General features: G+C 40.9%; 1 protein-coding gene across 1 annotated transcript in view; it reads left to right on the forward strand.

Annotated features, from left to right (window-relative positions):
- The window catches only part of LOC136872312 (uncharacterized), a 256624-nt gene that overhangs the window by 92622 nt on the left and 138611 nt on the right, over positions 1 to 25391 (forward strand). Inside the window, exon 15 of the mRNA XM_068227426.1 lies at positions 9769 to 9945. Within this exon, the coding sequence (XP_068083527.1) occupies positions 9769 to 9945 (177 nt within the window). The remainder of the gene's footprint in view (positions 1 to 9768; positions 9946 to 25391) is intronic.

Consider the following 25391-nt stretch of genomic DNA (forward strand, 5'->3'; position numbering starts at 1 on the left):
AGGAATCATTTGGGAAGGAGAGAAGAGATTTGTACCTCTTAAGAAGGGTAAAATGACCTCAGACCCTGTTTATTATACAAGGGAAATAAGAAAATTAAAAAGAAAATGTAGAATAGTAAACAGGAATATCAAAGAGGGTAGGGAGAATAGAGAAACTAGAAAACAGCTAATGAGGGAACAGAATAGAGTGAAAAAGGAAGCAAAAGAGAATTATATGAATGGCATTCTTCAAGAGGGTAATGACCACAAAGGGAAATGGAAAAAGCTGTATTCATATATTAGGAATCAAAAAGGAAAAGGAATCCAAATTCCTACAATGGTGGGAGAAGGGGGTGAACACTATTTAACAGATACTGAGAAAGCAAACCTCTTCAGTAGGGAATTCAGAGATTCAGTAGAAGATTGTCAGGACTTGGAAACCATAACAGAAGATAGAGAGGGAGAGACACATAGGGAAACAAGAAGCTTCTCATTCACAAATGAAGATATTTTCAGAGAAATCCAACTGCTTCAGCAAAGAAAAGCAGCAGGAAGTGATCAAATTACTGGGGAGGTATTAAAGACGATGGGGTGGTATATAGTGCCTTATTTAAAATTTCTCTTTGACTATGTCATAAATAATAGTGTAATACCAAAGGAATGGAAGGAATCTAAAATAATACCAATTTATAAAGGAAAGGGTGATAAAAGGAAACCAGAGAACTACAGACCAATCAGCTTGACCAGTATAGTTTGTAAAATACTGGAGAGTTTAATAGCAAAGTACATCAGAGGGATATGTGATGATAAAAATTGGTTCATGAGGAGCCAGTATGGATTTAGAAAGAAATTTTCTTGTGAGGCACAACTGGTGGGATTTCAGTAGGACATATCAGATCAGTTGCATTCAGGAGGCCAGTTAGATTGCATAGCCATAGATCTTTCCAAAGCCTTTGATAGAGTGGAACATGGAATATTATTCAAGAAATTGGAGGGAATAGGACTGGACGTAAGGGTTATACATTGGATAAGAACATTTCTAAATTCAAGGGTTCAGAAAGTCAAAGTAGGAAATTATATATCACAGGAAGAGAAAGTTTGGAAGGGAATTGCACAGGGTAGTATAATCGGTCCGTTACTTTTCTTAATATACACAAATGATTTAGGGAACAATATAACATCGAAAATAAGATTGTATGCAGATGACATAATTGTTTATAGGGAAATAAATAACATTGAGGATTGCTCAGAATTACAAAGGGACATTGAGAGTATCCAAGAATGGGTTGAAGAAAATAATATGAAGGTTAATGGAGGCAAATCAACTGTTACAACATTTACAAACAGGAGCTTTAAAACTGAATTTGAATATACTTTGGATGAGGTAGTTATCCCTACAGATGGCAAGTGCAAATACTTAGGTGTGAGATTTGAAAGTAATTTGCACTGGAAGGGTCATGTTGATGACATTGTTGGGAAAGCATACAGATCGTTACATGTCATAATGAGGCTACTTAAAGGATGCAACAAAGAATTAAAAGAAAAAAGTTACTTAAGTATGGTTCGTCCATTATTGGAATATGCAAACAGTGTTTGGGATCCTCACCAAGAATACCTAATAAAAGAACTAGATGGTGTGCAGAGGAAAGCAGCAAGATTTGTAACAGGGGATTTCAGGAGAAAGAGTAGTGTATCAGAAATGTTAAAGGAACTTGGTTGGGAACCTTTAAGTAAGAGAAGGGAGAAAACTAGACTTATAGGATTATATAGAGCCTATACAGGAGAAGAAGCATGGAGAGATATCCGTGAGAGGCTTCAGTTGGAAAATAATTATATTGGTAGAACTGACCACAAGTACAAAATTAGAAGGAGTTTTAGCAGAAGCGATTGGGGTAAATTTTCATTCATTGGGAAGGGCGTGAAGGAGTGGAACAGTTTACCAGGGGTAGTGTTTGATCCTTTTCCAAAATCTGTACAGATATTCAAGAAGAGAATAAACAACAACAGAGAAAATAAATGAAATGTTAGAGGGCATTTGACCAGTGCAGGATATTGCAAATAAAAAATGTGTGTGATTAAATTAATTCCATTCCCTGGTCTATGGAGTTTGGACAGCCTAAGTAGGGGACTGCCTGTAGGGGTGAAGTACAGTGGGGACTTCTAGGGCCCTGGGACCGCTACGGTAGCTGTGAAGGCCCTTCAGGAACTCTGAAAAGTGGTAGCAAAAGGGGCTCTGGTTAAGACGCAGCAGGTCGTTATGCTACTTATGTTCCAAAATGGGTAAAATATAAATATGTAAATAAATTCAATGTTAATTTTAATCTTATACCAGTTGTATATTATTATTAGAAGTAATTTCGCATACTGTATATGAGTTGACTATGTTTGTAAGATATTATAAGTAGAATTTTGTAAACAATATAAATTTATTAAGAATGATGTATGTGTTTAATAGAACAAATTATTAGCGTAAATTGTATAATATTGTATTCTAGGAAAATGTTGTTTGTCTCTTGTTAATTTAAAATTTAGTGCTTGACAATAATGTATTTTAGTGTACCATTTGCCACCGAGGTAGACACCTCATTTGCAAATAAAGAGATTTTGATTTTGATTTGATTTGTAGAGGCTTGGTGCAGGTTTTTCGAGTTGACGCCGTATAGACGACCTCCGCGTCTGTGAGGATGGGGCCCTATCTACATTCGGTTCTATTAATAATGTTCTTGATTTCTACGTCCCACTAACTACTTTTATACGGTTTTCCGAGATGCTGAACTGCCGGAATTTTGTCCCGCAGAAGTTCTTTTACATGTCATTAAATTTCCCGATATGAGGCTGATTATATTAGTCCTTTTGCGAAATTAATATCTGGTTCGATAGAAGACAGTTCTGTTTTATTAAAGGTTATTCCACTGAAGCTCAACTTGTAGGATTCCAGCAAGATATAGCAGATATCTTGGATTCAGGAGGTCAAATGGACCGTATTGCGATTGACCTGTCTAAAGCATTTGATAGGGTGGATCATGGGTGACTACTGGCAAAAATGTGTGCAAGTCGACTAGACAAAAGATTGACTGAATGGGTGGCTATATTTCTAGAAAATAGATCCGAGAGAATTAGAGTAAGGGAATCTTTATCTGACCCTGGAATAACTAAGAAGGGATTTCTCATGGCAGTATTATTGGACCTTCATGTTTTCTTACATATATTGTGACCATATCGGTCATGTACATATTTATTTAATAATTACAGTATTTTAGGCGGTGAAAAACTTTTGTCAAGCTCCCTTGTCCATATTACAGAAAGTTGCATTAGGTTGCATCCGTTTGCACAACGCCTCCAACTTGGTGTAAACACGAGTCCGTCATAGCTGGAGGAATCCCCAGAAAGAGAGCGAGCTATGAAAATGACAAGGAAATAAACTCAATACTAATAACTCCACCCTCTCAAACTGGCCGAAACACGGCAATGCCAACGTGCAAGCTTGATTTGTATGGTAAGATTTCGAGATATGCATAATAATTAGTAGGGGAAACCTCGGCATGTTATATGTTTTCATAACAGACCTCTGCCAAAATTCGAGTTGTTTATAAAATTTTAACGTACGGAAAATTACGTTACCGTTTGATTATATGAGCATCAGTAGCGTGCCCACGCCAGCTAAGTACGCAGACTCCGCATGGTGATCCCCGTAAAGGCATCATTTTCATAATAAATTTTAAATAAACCGCCGATCGATGCGTTTTTCGCACATAACTAGATTACTTGAAAGTCTGAGTCACACATTTGAGCGCATTGCGGATGTCATACAGCCCGTAAAACCACTGATTTGCAAAAATGTGGCGGGGACTGAACACCGTCTATTGTTCGTGTAGGGGTAATATTATATAAAGGGGTAGCCATGTTGAGACAACATCCACTTGACGCGTAAGATTGAAGGCAGACACACGGTCCGCTGGTGTTCTGGCCTTACCTGTATTCGGGAATGATAATATACATTTTGCAAATACGCGGTGTGAAAAACCTTGTCCAAGTGATAGCATTGAAAGTATTTAAATAACGTGACCGCGAGAACTGTGTTACAGTTTTGAAAAATTGTGTTTTTGAGTGACGCAACTTATCTCAACGTCATTAGACTTGTTACAGTGAAGAAGAGGACCCTGGGATTATGGACGTGCTCAGCAGGAATAGAAGAGGATTCGAACCTGTGATCCACGTCAGCACCATGAGAGGCTAAACGACGATAAGGGCGTTTCCTGGGCGATGATAAGTACAGAAAATCTATATATTATCCAATTAAATGCATGGTTATGTAATATGTAGATCACATAAATTAGATTAGTAATGTAAATTGCATGTATTCTTGAATTAGAGACAGACTTGTGAGTGGTCTTCATATTGTTTAAAATATATTCATCGAGATGGGAATAGAAATTATATTATATGGGCTAAAATTCGGGCATACAAAATATACATACATACATTATCATTATAGACTGTCATGCCTTTCAGCGTTCAGTCTGCAAGCCTCTGAGAATTTACTAAACGTCGCCATAATCCTCGATTTGCAACTAGTGTTGTGGCCTCATTTAGTTCTATACCTCTTATCTTTAAATCGTTAGAAACAGAGTCTAACCATCGTCGTCTTGGTCTCCCTCTACTTCTCTTACCCTCCATAACAGAGTCCATTATTCTCCTAGGTAACCTATCCTCCTCCGTTCGCCTCACATGACCCCACCACCGAAGCCTGTTTATGCGTACAGCTTCATCCATCGAGTTCATTCCTAAATTAGCCTTTATCTCCTCATTCCGAGTGCCCTCCTGCCATTGTTCCCACCTGTTTGTACCAGCAATCATTCTTGCTACTTTCATGCCTGTTACTTCTAACGTATGAATAAGATATCCTGAGTCCACCCAGCTTTCGCTCCCGTAAAGCAAAGTTGGTCTGAAAACAGACCGATGTAAATATACAGTAGTTTCGTCTGGGAGCTGACTTCCTTCTTACAGAATACTGCTGATCGCAACTGCGAGCTCACTGCATTAGCTTTACTACACCTTGATTCAATCTCGCTTACTATATTACCATCCTGGGAAAAAACACAACCTAAATACTTGAAATTATCGACCTGTTCTAGCTTTGTATCATCAATCTGACATTCAATTCTGTTGAATTTCTTACCTACTGACATCAATTTAGTCTTCGAGAGGCTAATTTTCATACCATACTCATTGTACCTATTTTCAAGTTCCAAGATGTTAGACTGCAGGCTTTCGGCACAGTCTGCCATTTAATTTAATGCATGTACTTGATTTAACGATGAAATATCCGTAAGTTGGAGAGTGCTTTAGATTAGGAGGACAAAATATAGATTTGTATTATTGATGATTTCAAACCGTGATATGCATATTTTATTTGATGGAATATTCAACCTATTTTGGTAATGCATGGTGACAGTGTCTTCAAAATGCCACCATTGGCATAATAATCATGGGGATAGGAAGGCACTCTTGTTCTAATGTAATTTTGCATGAATAGAATATGTAGATGGCTGTATTAATTATTTGTGCAAGTAGTGACAAGCCTGGACACGAACGAACGCCCTCCCATTTTAGATAAAGTTTTCCTTTTATGTCAAGTATTAGCTTTTCTTTAATATTATAAATATATTATGGATACGTTTAAATCCGTATTTGATTTTTGTCTGAGTTCAAACTGTAGAAAAACTTAGGCTGAAATATTCTGTGTAGTCGGATGGATGTGAACCTGGACATTCTAAGTCCATGGATGTGAAATTGAAAAGATGAATAGTGGCTTGATATTGAATTAAAGAATTGTAAGCAGGCAGAGAATTAATAAGCCAGTGGAGCTATGGAATTTGATAAGAGGATATCAGTTGAAATGATATTATTTACCATGATGTATTTTCAGGGAGACGGGTCGTCTCGCCTTGAGTTTGTTGACAAGAAGTGATCTGCGGTCACCCATTATTAGGCGCGGTTCTGCGTTGTATGATTTATGATTTTAGAAGAAGGTGCACTCGCACTCCCTTGTGAGTAGGGTCACTGCCAATATTATTGTTCAAGCCACTCCACTAAGACTGAATGCTTGGGGTTCATGTTTATTTCTATAAAGAAATTGAATAACTGGAACGGCAGTAGTGTTATCCTTATGAATAACTGAGATAGGGAGTTTTTAGAGACCCGTTTGTCGGTGGCATGCGGGAGACCATCGGTTCGAACTCCAAGGCAGACCATGGATTTTTCGTCACATACAATTTTATTTTTGTGTTGTACAGCCAGTTGCATGTGTAAATTGCTTCTATTTTGTTTTAAAATGTGTGTACGTAATATTTTTAATATACTCCTTGAGTTGTGTTTAATGTTTTTTGTACAAATTCCAAAACGGGTTCTGTCTCGTTATTCGTCATCGGATTCATTGCGATGTGGGTTCGATTTCTGGACCCGACATTTGTTTAATTTTATTTTGATGGTTGTGATTTTGCCCACACTAGTGTTAGCTTATTCTTTTGTTTATTTAATTAGTAGTATAGTTAATTAGTTAGGCGACCACTCCGAGTTGTCTCCAATTTTCGCATATACAATGTGATTCTTCTAATAGTGAAGAAAGCTTGTAATTAGAACCGTCGCATTTACAAGGATTTTCTGTTCTTAAAAAGGATTTTGTACCAATAATGATATTGGTACTTATTGTCATGTAAAAGGGGAATGGAACGATTAACTACAGTATTTCAACTGATAAAATGGTCAAATATGAATTGTTAAAAAAATCTTAATGAAAGGAGTGACATCTCCTAATTCATATTTAGTCCATCGGACACTGTGTATTTTATTTTTATTATTGTAAAATTATTCAGGGTTGATTTCAATTAATCGTGGTTTTATCAAGGAATAATAAATAGGTTTTTAAATTTTTCTTTGTTTGTCATTTTGCCGAAATATGTATCCTAAATTTCCCACCGTTCATTTATGCCTTTAAGTTTTAGATCTTTTACCGCGAACGTACCATGGCCCTGGGAGGCCATTGGTTTGATTCTTTGGAATGGAGGAGTGCAGTTGATCCTTTCACGGTCGAAAGAGCTTTTGTTCACCCATCACTTTGAAGTTTATTTTTCCTTGCTCTCTAGATGAGGTGGCATTTGACTCTAGAATTAAAAGGTCCTATACCATCGAACGCCTTGTCGTATGGTGCTATATGGCGGTAGCCCGAAATTATGGGGACAATGATGCTGTCGTATGGCTCTACGGGGCAATGGCGTGAGTGGTATGGTTGCAATATAAATGATATGAGTAAACAAGTGGAATCAGAGGTAAGGCTTTTTGCGGATGATGTTATTCTCTATAGAATAATAAATAAGTTACAAGATTGCGAGCAACTGCAACGTTACCTCGATAATGTTGTGAGATGGACAGCAGGCAATGGTATGTTGATAAACGGGGTTAAAAGTCAGGTTGTGAGTTTCACAAATAGGAAAAGTCCTCTCAGTTTTAATTACTGCGTTGATGGGGTGAAAGTTCCTTTTGGGATCATTGTAAGTATCTGGGTGTTAATATAAGGAAATATCTTCATTGGGGTAATCACATAAATGGGATTGTAAATAAAGGGTACAGATCTCTGCACATGGTCATGAGGGTTGTAGTAAGGATGTAAAGGAGAGGGCATATAAGTCTCTGGTAAGACCCCAACTAGAGTATGGTTCCAGTGTATGGGACCCTCATCATGATTACCTGATTCAAGAACTGGAAGAAATCCAAAGAAAAGCAGCTCGATTTGTTCTGGGCGATTTCCGACAAAAGAGTAGCGTTACAAAATTGTTGCAAAGTTTGGGCTGGGAAGACTTGGGAGAAAGGAGACGAACTGCTCGACTAAGTGGTATGTTCCGAGCTGTCAGTGGAGAGATGGCGTGGGAGGACATCAGTAGACGAATAAGTTTGAGTGGTGTCTTTAAAAGTAGGAAAGATCACAATATGAAGATAAAGTTGGAATTCAAGAGGACAAATTGGGGCAAATATTCATTTATGGGAAGGGGATTTACAGTAGGGATTGGAAAAAGTTACCAAGGGAGATGTTCAATAAATTTCCAATTTCTTTGCGATCATTTAAGAAAAGGTTAGGAAAACAACAGATAGGGATTCTGACACCTGGGCGACTGTCCTAAATGCAGGTCAGTATTGATTGATTGATTGATTGATTGATTGATTGATTGATTGATTGATTGATTGATTGATTGCTTAATTTTGACGTATTTGAGAACCTTCAAATACTACCGGGCTGGGCCAGGATCTAATCTGCCAAGTTGGGGCCACAAGGCCCAGTAGCGGCGATTGGGAATTAGAAGTGCGGGGGCAAAAAGGTATACAGACAACAAACAGTACCCGGGGGTTTATGCACAACAAAACTGAAAAAGAAAAGCTGCAAAATGGTAAGTTTTCCTGCTCTCTGAGCGAATTTCGACAGAGAGGCAATTTAAGTGGGGTAATAATAGATTTTGCAGATTCTGATTCAATACTGTACAATAAGACTTCCACCAAAGGAACAATATTACACATTTATAACAATTAAATAGAAGTACGGTGTGATTATACAATTAAAATCAGTTAGTATTTGACTACCGAACTAACAAACTGACACTAAAGAAAATGCCAGACTGACGTATGCGCGCGGCAAGCGGCTGAATCATACCTTTGGGTCCATGACCTTGACGACGAAAATATACCTCTGCTACCCTTCCTCACAGCACATACAAAATGTCCACTACCTGATGTGGCGCTATACAAATTGGTTAGCCGCGACGAACGGTATTTTGTGCGTATTTCCACAAATAATTTTGTTAATAATTAAAGAAAATAAAGCAAAGAATTAGCTGATAAGACAACAGAGCTTATACATATGTTTTTCTAATTCCTATACTTCCTAGTTTCAGCCGGCTAAAATGGAATACAAATGTAATGTTTTCTCCAGAAAGTAGGGGGGCCAGTGCCCCCCCTCGCCCCTCCCTAATCACCGCCACTGCCAAAGGCAGCGCCTCAACCATCTGCCCGGCTGTCCAATTCTAATATTGAAGACGACACATACATACCCAGTCACCAGTCATCGGAAATAATTATTGAACGTTGAAATTCCCAACCCAGCCGGAAATCGAAATCGGGATCCCTTGGACCCAGGGCCAGCACGCTAACCATTTAGCTATAGGGCGTAGTTTTACGGCCGGATGACTTTTCTGACGTCAACTCCATGTGAAGGGAAAATATTCGTAATTACGTGTTTCAGTTATGGATGGTAAAATGTGATGTGTGGAATTGAAAATGTCTGTTAAGAATAAGACTCCGACCAAGAGGAATTAACGAGATCGGGAAAAAGTCCCTGACCCCCCAGAAATCGAACCCTGAGCCCTCTGAACCGAAAACCACTAAGATGACCATAAGGCCAAATAGCCAGACTCAGTAATCATCAATGAAAGGAAATGACGTATGGCTTTTAGCGCCGGGAGTGTCCGAGGACAGGTTCGGCTCGCCAGGTGCAGGTCTTTTGATTTGACACTCGTAGGCGACCTGCGCGTCGTGACAAGGATGAAATGATGTTGAAGACGAAACGTACACCCAGCCCCTGTGCCAGCGAAATTAACCAATGATGGTTAAAGTTTTTGACCCTGCCGGGAATCGAACCCAGGACCCCTGTGACCAAAGGCCAGCACGCTAACCATTTAGCCATGGAACCGGACACTAGTCACCACTATATGACGACATAAACATTTAGCAATTGGAATTTAGAAACAGAATTGCAAAAGAAGAAAAACACGTGGTTACCGAAGGTCAAGTTCCTGCCCTTGAGGTTGGCCTCAGTTTGGAAACCTGTTCCTGCTCGCTGTTACCGATACAATGCAGTCTCCTCTCAGACTCCATCCGCTCAGGAACTGCATTCCCTTTGGCAGTGAATATACAGTACAGGCAAGTGTTAATCTGACAGATACATTTTAGATGGTATTAACTATTTACTCTTGATAAAAGAGAATGTGTGTGCAATGTTATTTTAAGAAAATTTAACCAAATTCTCAGTTGTAACGTCTGGTTTCGTTGCTGATTTGTCAGTGTCTTTGCCTTCAGTCATTGGAGTCCTAGGATTTATTCCCGGCTGGATCATCGGATTTTAATCATTGTAAACGACTAATTCCCTTGACTCGGGGATTAGGTATTTGTGCTGTCACAACATTCCTGCAACTCCGTCATTCACTACAATAACACGGAAATTCCTCAGTCACTTCATACACCGCCCACGCCCACGAAATTATTATTATTATTAATTTTATTATTTTCCATTATTGTTATTATTATATCAGTCGTAACAATAAATTAAATGCGAAGATTGAGAGTCTGATGTCGGCACGACGTAGACCTAAAAGATATCTGATGACACATTTGATGTTTACCTCATGAAATTAATTAAAATTCAGCCATAGATTGTTCAACACATATACGTCTCTCTGTCATCTCCCCCTGTGGGTGGGGGCTGTAGATTAACACCCACAGTATCCCCTACGTGTCGTAAAAGGTGACCAAAAGGTCCCAGGTCTTTTAACTTCGGAGCGTGGGTTGGGGATCACGTTGCCCTTAGCTGAGTCCTGCCATTGCTTCCACTTGTGTACGGCTCCTAACTGTCATCTACCGAACCCAAATTCCCTTGGTCAACTCTTGTTCTTTTCCGACCTCGGCGGTATTAGCATTGCGAGGGATGGGAAGTCTTTCATTTTCACTCCCTTCATGGCCCTTGTCTTTCTTTGGCCGATACCTTAATTTACTTAAGTGTCGGATCACTTCCACTTTTTAAACTCTGATGTGTTAATAGGGGATGGTTGCACAGTTGCATTTCCTCTTAAAACAATAATAACCACCACCAGCACCACTACCACCACCACTATCACCATCTCCAACATTTGGTAAAGGAAGACGGAACGTCGAAATTTACACGGAGGCAGACTGAATATTGCGAAATCAAAATACCTACACATGGTAGCTGAGACCGTACGATTATTATTATTATTATTATTATTATTATTATTATTATTATTATTATTATTATTATTATTATTATTATTATTATTATTATTATGTCCGCCTCCATGCTTAAATGGTTACCGTGATGGCCTTTGGTCCACGGGGTTCCAGGTTCAGTTCCCGACGAGTTCAAGTATTTTAATCTCGATGGCTCGGGGGCTGGGTGTGTGTGATGTCTTTAGGATTAGAATTCATCATAGGTAGGGCGCCACCCCCACATACGCGCAGGTCTTCTATACTCGAAAGACCTGCACCAGACTTCGTCGGAGGCCACAGTATTATTATTATTATTATTATTATTATTAATATTAATATTATTATTATTATTATTATCGCCTTAACTCTCCCAAGCCCAGTAGTGGCGTCTAATCCGGTAACTGAGCGGTCATTCAACGGATAAATCTCAGCCAATCCGTCTTGCACCTACAGAATTCACGACGAACTGAAAAAAAAAACCTACAACCTGTTTTTCCAGTCATTGACCGGGTCAGGGGTGGAATGAATGAAGCATACATAGGCTATTAGTACGATGGGGTCGCCACTCCCAAAGCGATTTATTAATGACTGATAGATGATATGAAATGAGAATAGAAAGTGTTGCTGGAATGAAAGATGACAGGGAAAACTGGAGTACCCGGAGAAAGCCTCCGCTTTGTCCAGCACAAATCTCACATGGAGTGATCGGGATTTGAAGCGCGGTATCCAGCGTGAGAGGCCGACGCGCTGCCGTCTAAACCACGGAGGCTCTTCACGACGAACTATCAGACTTAAATAAGGTCGCGGACATTACTCGGCCGGACCGAGTGGGAAAGAGCATATCCAAGGATCCTCCGGTATCCTTGCTGTCAGCAATAAACTGGAAGAGATAAAACTCCGCTGGTGATGAAGATCGTCCTGCACAGTTACTTTCTCAGGAACAAAGAAAGGTCGTGGAGAAGAACCAAGAGCAGAATGGTGGCGAAACCTCATTAAGGAAAAAATAAATCCCAGTAGCCCAGATCAGGGTCAGCCTCTGTGGTGTAGTGGTTAGTGTGATTAGCTGCCACCCCCGGAGGCCCGGGTTCGATTCCCAGCTCTGCCACGAAATTTGAAAAGAGGTACGAGGGCTGGAACGGGTTGGTGGTGGTGGTGATTATTGAGAGGAAGTACAACTAGGCAACCATCTATATATATAAAATAAGAGTTTTGTCTGTACATTGCTCAGAATTTAAAAAGGATGGTATTTCTGTATCAGTCGTGCACTTTTTACTTTTCCGTAATTTCTGTCTGTCTGTCTGTCTGTCTGTCTGTCTGTACACGCATCACGAGAAAACGGCTGAAGAGAATTTAATGAAAATCGGTAAACAAAGTCGGGTAATAACTCGCTACAATCTAGGCCAGGGCCTCTCAGGGTGCATGCGCGTGGTGCATGCGCTGTGCACGGTGCAAAAGACGACTTCGCTTGGTTGACCAGAGTGCAGACCCCCCACTCCTCTCTCCCTACACCTGTCTCCCCGTTCGGCCTGTCTCCGCGTTCCTCACCTTCACTGCTGTTTCTCCCCCACTGCGAAATGTTTACGTGTGGTGAGCGGAGACGCACAGTTGTATGGGACAAGGTGACCAGTGTTATTAAAAAAATTAAAAAAGTGAATTAGAAATACACATACATGTTTGAGAGGAATGTAAACATAATTTTTAAAAAAATGCAGAACCTGTAACCAAAATGAAAATGCTACAGTACTGGAACAAACCTCATTTGTGGATATAGAATGCTCTTCTTCAAGCTGTTTCAACTTCCTTAATTCTTTCTCTCTGACGTCTCCTATGATTTCACAATAATTTTCCGAATGTAGTCTGTTGTAGTGTCTTTCAATAGACGATTTTCTTACGTACGTAATTATCGTCCCACAGATTAAGCATTTGGCGTTATCGTCACGACAAACAAACAAACAAAAAAAAAAAATACGAAAGTTCCCAGTTCGATTGAAATGGACTTTCGGAAGTCTTTGCTTTCTTCGAAACAGGTTCCTCCATTATTATGTTGTAGTCGTGCACTTATCTATTTCACTGATAAACACGTCGTCTACCATCAAACGCTTCGTCGCTCTCAGCACACTACACCATCCGAGTCAAGCCGAGTTGAGGCGAAGCGTACCGATGCACAGTGCACAGAGCCTATGCACCTCGCTCTGCACGCGTGAGAGTTTGGGCGTTTGAGAGGCCCTGATCTAGGCCATACATAATTTTATTCACCTTGACTGAAATGGTAGCTTAGGGAAAGGCCTAAAATGTAATTCCCAAATATTTAAATTATTAGTGGCCATATCTTAATTTGGGGAATAAGTTGCTATAATCTGGGCCATAAACACTATTACTCACGCTGAGTGAAATGGTAGTTTAGGGGAAGGCCTAAAATTTAATCCTCAAATATTTGTTATTAATAGTCGTATCTTAACGAAAATCGGTACGGGAAGTTGAGGAATAAGTCGCTACAATCTAGGCCATAAATAATTGTATTCACACTGAGAAAAATGGTAGTTTAGGGGAAAGCCTAAAATTAAATTCTCAACTATTCGTTATTAGTGGCCCTATCTTAATGAAAATCGATATGAAAGGTCGGGAAATAAGTCGCTATAATCTACGCCATAATGAATTTTATTTACGCTGAATGAAATGGTAGCTTAGGGGAAGGTCTAATATGTAATTCTCAAATATTTATGCTATTAATGGTAGTTCTGATAAATACTACATAACTAAAGTTATACAGTTTTAAATATCCGATCATTTTTATCTTATGCATTGTTAGTGTACCGGCTATGATCATAGAGATATTCATGAATTTGGATTTTTGTTATTAAGTCCATATCAGCGCCAAGTCCAGAGAACATGGGTAAACAGAATTTAATGACAATCAATATGTAAAGTCGGAGATAAGGAACTACAGTCTACGATATAATAATAATTTTATAAGACGCCCTAATATCACAGAGTTGAAACAAAACTAGATGTTATGGCCTACAATATAGTTCATAAAATTGATCAACAATAACATTACATTGACCAGTGTTTGTTATGGTGGACTTTGTGTCTTCTGTCGCCACTCATCTACGACATATAGGATTACTGCTGTGTACCGAGTATTTTTTTTAATTTACCTTACGTCGCACCAACACAGATAGGTCTTATGGCGACGATGGGATAGGAAAGGGCTTGGCCTTAATTGCAGTCCCAGAATTTGCTGATGTGAAAATGTGAAAGCACGGAATACCATTTTCAGGTCTGCCGATAGTGGGGTTCAAATCCATCAGATGCAAGCTCACAGCTGCGCGCGCCCAACCACACGGCCAACTCGCCCGGTTGTACCGAGTGTAACAGCCTGCTTAAATATTGGCAGGAATTAACTGGGGAGTTAGATAACTTTCTTCTTAAGCATGCCATTCCTCTGGTTCATAAATTTTCTGATACTACTGGTACGTAACACACTGGTTCATCATAGCATTCGCGCTATTCAATCCCTACTCTGAGGCACTGATTCGAATGAGCAGTGTGCATATTTAAGGGAATTATGGCAGAGGAGTGTTCACGGCTGTCTGTGGTCTGGTCATTCCAGCTCTGGAACTTTGGACTGTTAGATCGGCACCGTAGTACTGAAAGAGACCATCCTCATTTTTTCCGTATTGAACAGGTGGTAATCAAAGTTTTATTTTTCTCCCTTTAAGCGTAGCACTGTTTATTAAAAGTGACAAAATGTGAGGTTTTTCATTTGATCGAGTATTTTATATGATAACATTGCTTTTTATCGCTACTTACAGTACCTACTGACGTTTTTGTAATGACCTTTGTTTACTTTAGTGAGGAAAACCAGAAGGTCAGTCTTTCTGAGAATCCCGCAGCGAAGCACGGGTACATCAGCTAGTCCCCTATATAACACTAACCAGAGGGAAAAATGGAAGGGATCCGACACTTCGAAAAATGAAGATATCGGCCAAAGGAAGAAAAGGGCCACGAAGGGCGTGAAAATGACAGACTCCCTAGGCCTCGATACGTAATACCGTCGGGGTCTGAAAAGAACAAGAGGTGACCAAGGGAGGTCGGATAGGATAGATGAAAGTGAGGAGCCTGGCATAAGTAAGTGGAAGCAATGCCAGGACTCAGCTAAGGACCCCGTGGTTGCCAACCCACGCTCCAAAGTTCAGAGCCCCTGGGGCCCCTTTTAGTCGCCTCTTACGACAGGCAGGGATACCATGGGTGTTATTCTACCGCCCCCACCCACAGAGGGAGCTGGAACGGGGTCCACTCAGCCTCGGGAGGTCAACTGGGTAGAGGTGGGTTCGATTCCCACCTCAGCCATCCTGGAAGTGGTTTTCCGTGGTTTCCCAATTCTCCTCCAGGCAAATGCCGGGATGGTACCTAACTTAAGGCCACGGCCGCTTCCTTCCCTCTTCCTTGTCTATCCCTTCCAATATTCCAATCCCCCTGCAAGGTCCCTGTTCATCATAGGAGGTGAGGCCGCCTGGGCGAGGTACTGGTCATCCTCCCCAGTTGTATCCTCCGACCCAGAGTCTGAAGCTCCAGGACACTGCCCTTGAGGCGGTAGAGGTGGGATCCCTCGCTGAGTCCGAGGGAAAAACCGACCCTAGAGGGTAAGCAGATTAAGGAAGGAAGGAAGCCCAGATCAGATGTGACGGTATCGTGATAATCCGCGCAGTGAAATATCCACTCGTACGTTGTCCCGCATACACTCCCGTCCTTTAGCTGACTTTAACTACTCCCGTATGAAGCTTACGAAGTTAAGGGGTTCTGACCCGGTCGATTGACTGGAAGATATGCTGTGAATTTTCATTTATTATTTCGTTTATTTTGATTCACACTACTCTTTTACTAGGCTTTGGACTAGCTAAATAACTGAAATATGTTTCAAATATTTAGGCGTGTTAAAATGTTTATAAAAACTTCGTCATTATTTTCTTACTAGGAAGAGTTTTCTCAAAGTTAATTACATTTTATTTACACAATTTACAATACATTCAGACCAAATATCAGGTCATACGTCATGGGATGGGATTATGTTTTCATCGAGTTTATTCCATTTTTTGTAAGAATGAGATCGCTCTGAGACGCTATAACGTTGCCTGAATCTTCGTACCTCTTTACTGTGTTTTCGATGTTTTTCATCCAACCTTCGGTATGCAGTTTTCCTTCTGTTTCCATCAAAATTTAACTGAGATCTCGTGTACGCGAAGGCTCCAAGAACGGTGTGATACGCAGGTGCGCCACAGGACCAGAACATGAGAATGCCCGCAGGTAGCATTCCATTTGAGCGGAATATTCACTGAGCCCACTTTTCATAGAACCTATGTGGTACCCGAGAATGCCCACACTTCGAGAATATTCATGAAATAAGTAATTATATGTGCTAAAATTTCTACTCTGCACAAGTCGGAAAAAAAAAAAATTGTTAGAGACAGAATATATCTTGAGAAAGCATGTCAAACAAAACCTGTTTTAAGGAAAGATTTACAAGGTAAGGTGACAAGAGGAGACACTGAAACTGTTGTAGAGTGACACAAACAAACAGCCGAATATTGTATGCATTTCTTATGTACATGTGTAACTTTCTAGTTTCCAAACATACACCAGTATTGTAAATAGTCTACTTGACAGCTGTTTTAAGGGCGCCCTCCCCCCCCCAGTTGTACTTCCTCTTAAAACAATAATCACCACCGCCACCACCACCTCTGTTCCTCCTGTGGGTGGGGGTGGTACAATCACACCTACGTACGGTATTTCCTGCCTGACGTAAGAGGCAACTAAAAGGGATCCAGGGCCTCTCAACTTGGGAGCGTGTGTTCGTGACCACGAGCACGGTCTTAGAGCATTCGAGGCCTAGGGACTATTGCATTTTCACGCCCTTCATGGCCCTTGTCTTCCTTTGGCCGACATCTTCATTTTTCGAAGTATCAAGTCCCTTCCACTTTTCTCTCTAATTAGCGTTAATAGAGGATGGTTGCCCAGTTGTACTTCCTCTTAAAACAACAGTCACCACCACCTTTGAGAATGAAAATTAAAATCCACAGCCTGTTTTCAGTCATTCGACCGAGTCAGGAATGTAATGAATGAAGCCTCCATCTACTGGCGAGGATAGGAAATGTGCCGGCTGCCGAAGCCTGTCGCACTCCTCTGGGGTAATGATTAATGACTGATAGATGAAATGAAATGATATTGGAAAGTGTTTCTGGTATGAAAGGTGACAGGGAAAACCGAAGTACCCGGAGAAAATCCTGTCCTGCTTCCGCTTTATCCAGCACAAATCTAACATGGAGTAACCAGGGTTTGAACCACGGAACTCGGTGGTGAGAGGATGGCGCGCTGCCGCCTGAAACGCGGAGGATCCCCTCTGAGAATATTTGTGCAAAATTTCCTGAAATTATGTCCATCAGTTTAGACATGATGTTGTTTTGGAAGGCAGATATAAAAGTTATTATTTTTCCTTGTTGTATATATAGGATGTCCTTGAAAAAGTTCCAGTATTTACAGAGTAGGCAGCACGCAATAAACGAAGGAAAAAGGGTTCCATAAACATTAGTCGCAAACCCAGTATCCTCGGAGTTATGGTCCGCTCCCAGTACCATCAATGATCACCATGCCTTTGATATACTCCTCACAACATGTGCTCAGTGCAGCCTTTCACCCAACGTCACATGCAATCGCTCATTTGTTAAAAGCCCCTGGCTGTTGCCAGCTTGCATCAGAGGCATTCAACACGCATTCTCGTGGTGTAACCACATCATTTATGGGACTGCATACACCGTGGTCTTGATATGTCCCCAAAGCCAACAGCCTAACGGGTTAAGGTAAGGCGAACGGGTAGGCCAATGTATTGGCCTTCCCCGACTAATCCATCGCCTTACACTAAAATAAAATTGGGTCGGTGAACCATCTTGCATGTAGCACATTTTCATTCGTAGTGGCACATTCTCCAGCAACACAGGAAGATGTTTCCGTCTTTTGTTGCATACAACTCTCCAGTGAATGATTAGAACATCGCGATCATTGAGTGTAGTGGTAGCGGAAGATTTTGGGTTTGCGACCAGTGCTTGTACGACAATTTTTTTCTTCGTTTGCTGCGTGCTACTTCCTCTGTAAATTTTGAAACCTTTTCTTCAAGGACATACTGGATAGAGCAGATGTAGGATGTAGAAGCTACGTAGAAGTGAAAAGGTTAGCACAGGATAGGATGGCATGCGAAGCTGCATCAAATCAGTCTATGGACTTACGATCCAAACAACAAGAGTATGTAGATTAATGTCGACCTTCTTGTTTCGTTGAGGTCCCTTGGACCACGTGGTTCCTAACTCTGGAGAGCTTTCATGCAGTGGCGTATACTGAGGGCTACCAGGGTTATCGGTGAAGTCCAAACCTCAAATGAGAACGATAGAAATCTTAAAGCAGATTATAATGTAAGCATCTGATGCATTGTTCCATTTCCAAAACTTGAAAGCAATGAGAAAAAGCGCCGCTCGTCTTTCTGAGTGCAAGGCTTCGGAGACCGACATTCCAGCCCAGGCGGTACGTCCCTCTGCCCTCGACTCACCTCTCGGCGCTTGCTGCTGATGTCCGACGGATGAGGGGACCAAGGGGATAAGTGTGCAACGCTTTGCTCCATTTCGCCACTGCCAATCAGGGAGAGAGAACAACCATGCGCTCCTCATCACATATACTTCCTCATCTATCTGACTTAATTATATAGATAACAGAGAGCTGGTATTTCACTCCCGTCTACTTCTACATCCTTGTAGGAAGACACTGCAATGTCTGCTGTAGTAGGACTAAAATAATTTTCTTTTTATACGTAGATTTGCTAAAATGAAATGCAGTCTTTCAGGTTCTTTGTTCTCTTTTGATGTTTGGAATCGAACCCGTGATCATAGGTCGAACGCCACCACTGATCTACCGAGAAAGCTAATAAACCAGTGACCGACGCTTAAGACCACTTGTAACGCTGTAAAATAATAATAATAATAATAATAATAATAATAATAATAATAATAATAATAATGGTGCATGGCCTCTGAAAAGGCTTGATGATGACCTAATGCGGACGAAATGAATGGTGAGGACATCATACACACTCAGTTCCCAAGCGAGGGGAATTACGAGTACGAGAAATGCCATCGGACCAAAGGCAAACATTCTACCCATTTAACCATAAAGCCAGACTTTAATTTGCTAAACACGAGGCTACCATTTCCAGTGATCAGGTGTTGAGTAGTGGCAGTGGCAGAGGCCAGGGCAGTAACTTCTGAAACAGCATCGACAACACAGCAGGCTACTCCGGTGGCTTGATGTTCACTAAACCATCCATCGAACAGGAGTAACCCACGTCTAGTTGTAGCCCATGTCTTGATCGCAGCATACGCCCAGTTTTCCTTCATCTTTGCTCTGTGGGTTCCTTTCCTGAATATACTTCACTCCCACTCCCGGACGCAGTGTTCTAGCTGTCAGTGACTGGAGAGTGTCGGATGTTCTGATCAGCATTTTACATTCATCCCTGTTAAACATATCTTTGGGATCAATTACAAAAAATTCTAGTTCTTTTCGAACCTGTTTTGTCTATTTAGCAATAGTCCCATTCCCTCTAGATATAGTGTTGAAGATTCTTGAGGTCAGACCCTTGTTGTCCATTCTGACTACTTGACCGTAGAAGATAAGTCTCCTCTTTCTCATGGATGATGTTATGCTCTCTAAATGTTGGTAAAGCTCGTTTTTATGCCAAAATCTGTATTCACATCCGTCTTTAATGGGGCCCATGATTTTTCTCAGGATCTTTCGTTTCTTCAGTTCCAAATTCCTAAGTTGTCCCTTTTTGATCATGTTCAAGCATTCTGAGACATATAGTACCGAAGTGTCGACGTTTGAGGAAAGGGAAAGGGATTTGGACTTGTAAATGTTCTTACAGAGATGGAAAGGTCCCTCCAGTTTGGTACACCTGGCTAGATCTTCACTAACGTTCCAGGTTATCCATTCTCCGAGATATTTGTGGAATGTAGTCTTCTTTATTACTGTATTCCCGTGTAGTTACATCTCTGATGTTGGTGATGAAATCTGTCCATTATTTATTTATCGTATGCGCTTCTGAATGAGGTAGGGAGAGGGTGAAACCCGCTGTCGGCACGTAGCCTACTCCTGTCGAATAATACATTAGACGGACGAATCACCATCTACAGCGTCCATATAAAACCTGCGGAGAGGTTTGAAATTGAATCCAGACCTTTGACACGCAGCCGGCCAACATTCTGATAGTGAATTTTGTTTTCATCAACGGGACTCGAACCGGTTAACCACGAAATCGGGCAACATAAACTTGACGGTTTAACGATCACGGACAGCAGGCGGTTAAAGGCGTCCATAAAATCTAAAACAAAATTTTCAAGTGACATCACATTCGGAAGTCTTTACCTTCTAAAGAATCAATCAATCAATCAATCAATCAATCAATCAATCAATCAATCAATCAATCATTACTGATCTGCATTTAGGACAGTCGCCCAGATGGCAGATTCCCTATATGTTGTTTTCCTAGCCTTTTCTTAAATGATTGCAAAGAAATTGTAAATTTGTTGAACATCTCCCTCGGTATTCCAATCCCTAACTCTCCTTCCTATAAACGAATATTTGATCCTCTTGAATTCCAACTTTTTCTTCATATTGTGATCTTTCCTACCTTTAAAGACACCACTCAGACTTATTCGTCTACTGATGCCATTCCACGCCATCTCTCCACTGAGAGCTCGGAATATACCACTTAAGTCGAGCAGCTCGTCTCCTTTCTCCCAAGTCTTCCCAGCCCAAACTTTGCAACGTTTTTGTAACGCTACTCTTTTGTCGGAAATCATCCAGAACAAATCGAGCTGTTTTTCTTTGGATTTTTTCCAGTTCCTGAATCAAGTAATCCTGGTGAGGGTCATACTCTAGTTGGGGTCTTACCAGAGACTTATATGCCCCGTCCTTTACATTCTTACTACATCCCCTAAATACCCTCATAACCTTGTGCAGAGATCTTTATTATTTACAATCATATTTATGTGATTACCGCAATGAAGAGTTTCCTTATATTAACACCTAGGTACTTACAATGATCCACGAAAGGAACTTTCACCCCACCAACGCAGTAATTAAAACCGAGATGACTTTTCCTATTTGTGAAGGTTTCACAGAACACATAAAGCTTCTGCATTTGGAAGCTGAAAAGAGCTAATGTTGGTAGCCTTGAGTGGATTCTCATCTGAGCCTCTAATCGCTAGTGGGAGATAAGTGAAGCCAGGGTCGTAGAGAGCAGCGCTCTCTAATCACTCGAGTGGTCAAGAGGAACTTAATCGATAGGGTACGAGAGATATCGCTGCCTTGCATAACTTTCGATGGCCAGTCCGCTGATGAATAGCCAGTGTTTATCTGTGTGAAGTGTATCCGTCTACTGCTGTCTTCTGCTGTGGAGATTTTTTGCAAGGTGATGTTTCTTTCTACTAACGTAAGAATATAAAATTGGTTTAATTTATCACCTGGTTCGCAATCAATGGGATGAAGTCTGTTTTATAGCCTGCATGGCTTTGTAATGGTGTGTATATTAATGACTAACTCTTCTCTGCCCATCGTTGATGGGTTACACGTTTTTTGGTTTTTGGTTTCAATTTGCTTTACGTCCCATCAACAGAGGTAGGTCTTGATGGCGACGATGGGATAAGGAAGGCCTAGCGGCAGTGGCTTTAATTAAGGCATATTTCCAGCATTTGCCTGGTGTGAAAATGGGAAACCACGGAAAAACATCTTCAGGGTTGCGGACAGTGGGGTTCAAACCTACTATCTCCCGCATGCAGGCTCAGAGCTACGCGCCCCTAACCGCACGGCCAATTCGCCAGGTAGGTTAGTACTTTCAAAATTTGCTTTTACGTCACACCGACACAGACAGGTCTTATGGCGACGATGAGACAGAAAAGGGCTAGGAATGGGAAGGAAACGACCGTGGCCTTAATCAAGGTACAGCCCCAGCATTTGCTTGGTATAAAAAATGGAAACCACGGAAAAACATCTTCAGGGTTGCGGACAGTGGGGTTCGAACCCACTATCTTCCGAGTGCAAGCTGATAGCTGCGTGACGTTAACCGCGCAGCCATTTACTCTGTACTTTTAATTTAATACATCTATGTTGACTTTTGTTGTTACTGAAGTAAATGCTGAAAATTAAATGTATTCCAAAGCAGAAAACCTTCTTTAAGAACAGAACAGAACAGAACAGATTCAAATTACTAAATTTAATGTCATACTTCATATGAAAAAGTATTACAATGAGTAGCATATCTTCTTCTTCTTGATCTGTTTATCCTCCAGGGTTGGTTTTTCCCTCGGACTCAGTGAGGGATCTCACCTGTACCGCCTCAAGGGCAATGTCATGGAGCTTCAGACTCTGGGTCGGGGGATACAAATGGGGAGAATGACCAGTACTTCGCCCAGGTGGCCTCACCTGCTATGCTGAACAGGGGCCTGGTGGGGGGGGGGAGGAGATTAGTTTTTTTTTTTTGCTAGGGGCTTTACGTCGCACCGACACAGATAGGTCTTATGGCGACGATGGGATAGGAAAGGACAAGGAGTTGGAAGGAAGCGGCCGTGGCCTTAATTAAGGTACAGCCCCAGCATTTGCCTGGTGTGAAAATGGGAAACCACGGAAAACCATTTTCAGGGCTGCCGATAGTGGGATTCGAACCTACTATCTCCCGGATGCAAGCTCACAGCCGCGCGCCTCTACGCGCACGGCCAACTCGCCCGGTCACCGGAGGAGATTAGAAGGGACAGGCAAGGAAGAGGGAAGGAAGCGGCCGTGGCCTTAAGTTAGGTACCATCCCGGCATTTGCCTGGAGGAGAAGTGGGAAACCACGGAAAATCACTTCCAGGATGGCTGAGGTGGGAATCGAACCCACCTCTACTCAGTTGACCTCCCGAGGCTGAGTGGACCCCGTTCCAGCCCTCGTACCACTTTTCAAATTTCGTGGCAGGGCCGGGAATCGAACCCGGGCCTCCGGGGGTGGCAGCTAATCACGCTAACCACTACACCACAGAGGCGGACGTGAGTAGCATATTCCACTGGAAAAACTGGTCTTTTAAGTCCTTGGAAACATTGTGCAAATCAAGTTAATTATTTTTTCTTAAAATGCTGTAATTTCTTCCTCGTGGGGGTTTTACTTCATCAACTTGAGAAAGTATTCAACTGTTTTCCTTAACTGGAAGACGTCCTTCAGGTTATGCTGCCATGGTAAGAAGGGCTAAATGATTAGCATTTTTGATACGGAACGTAAGACACAGTAGGTGATAAGATGGCTGAAATGCATAATACTGACTGATTTTGAACTGTTCCTAGAACTCCTTTGTCTGATGTCTCAAGAGATGTCACATTTCTCTTTTAATATCTTGCCACACACGCTTATAGTTTGTTGTTGTTGTTGTTTTTTGGGTCATCAGTCCATAGACTGAGGCTAAATTTATCATTTCTACGTTACTACTACATCCTACATCTATACTAATCTGTTTGTCATATTCATAGCCTGGCCTACCCCTGTCATTTTCACCACTTACACTTCCCTCGAAAGCTAACTGAACAAGTCCTGCGTGTCTTAAGATGTGTCCTATCATTCTCATCTTTTCGAATTTCGCCAACTCGTTCTTCTCTCACCAATTTGATTCAGTATCTCCATATTCGTGATTCGTTCTCCCCATCTTACCTTCAGCATACTTCTGTAACACCACATTTCAAAAGCTTCTATTCTCCTTCTTTCTGAGCTAGTTATCAACCATGCTTCACTTCCATACAATGCCATGCTCCATACGAAAACAAAATCATCTTTCTAATTCCTATACCAATGTTTGAACTGAGCATATCTCTTTTCTTAGAAAAGAATGTCCTTGATTGTGTTAGTCTGCATTTTATGTCCTATTTTCTTCTGTTCGTAACAATATTCATCTACTTGCATCCGGGAGATAGTAGGTTCGAATCCCACTATCGGCAGCCCTGAAAATGGTTTTCCGTGGTTTCCCATTTTCACACCAGGCAAATGCTGGGGCTGTACCTTAATTAAGGCCACGGCCGCTTCCTTCCAACTCCTAGGCCTTTCCTATCCCATCGTCGCCATAAGACCTATCTGTGTCGGTGCGACGTAAAGCCCCTAGCAAAAAAAAATATTCATTTACTTCATTTCCTAATCTAATATTTCATACTTCACCTGATTTGATTCGACTACACTTTTTTTGTTCCGGATGTATTTATTGTGCTCCTTGTGCTCCTTCTCCAAGACTGTGTCCATACCATTCAGCAATTTCTCTCGATCTTCCACAGACTCTGATAAAATAACCATATCTTTTCCTCTTATACACTTTCCATGTTTATCAGATGGGGACTAACTACTCCTGAGGGAGCAAGTTTGTCAATCTACGTACCCTTTCATTTGTACCGAGCGAAGGCAGCTATCGAGAGGCCAGCATCCAGTATTCGGGAGTTTGTAGATTGAAACCCCACTGTCGGCAGCCCTGAAGATAGTATTCGGTAGTTTCCCATTTTCTCTTTACATGTAACTAATCTCATGATTAGACCCGTATTGAAATTTGCTATAAATGCTTACAATATAGTGATTATTTTAATCCACCTATTCAATACAAATTGGTTTTGTGTTGCTAGTTCATAATACTACAACACGAATTTACAGGGACATGTTTCGCTTTATTTACAAGCATCTTCAGCCTACATAATTGTCTCAAGGTTAAGACCTGTCATATTTGGATTGTTCTTACAATTTGTTTGAGTATAAATCCATATTTAGTAATAATATGTAAAAACATAGGAATTATGTACACATTAAAAGTATGACAATATGAATTACAATGTTGAATTGAAGTAACCCTTAATTCTAAAATACATTGACGTCCAAAACATAGCAACTACAATTTAAATTTTTTTTTTTGTTAAAATTGTTTTCACAATTACAATGTTGAATTGGAGTAACCCTTAATTCTAAAATACATTGACGTAACTACAATTTGAAACTTTGGCTAAAATTGTTTTCACAATGCTGTAGTTGATTGAATCAACTGTAATATGGCTTTAAATTTGAGTCATAAATATAAACTGAAGGTTAAAATATAGGAGCCATTTTTTCTAAAATCCATTGATTTCTGGAACACTGTAACTTCCGATATTGAGAATTTGGTTAATAATTGTGATCTCCAATGCAGTTATTTAAAATCAACTATGATTTGACTCCATGTGTAATTTGAGTCGAAATAATATTCTAAAAATTAAAATCTTGGAACCGTAGGAGACCA

Source organism: Anabrus simplex, chromosome 4 (assembly GCF_040414725.1).
Source record: "Anabrus simplex isolate iqAnaSimp1 chromosome 4, ASM4041472v1, whole genome shotgun sequence".
Lineage (NCBI taxonomy): Eukaryota > Metazoa > Arthropoda > Insecta > Orthoptera > Tettigoniidae > Anabrus > Anabrus simplex.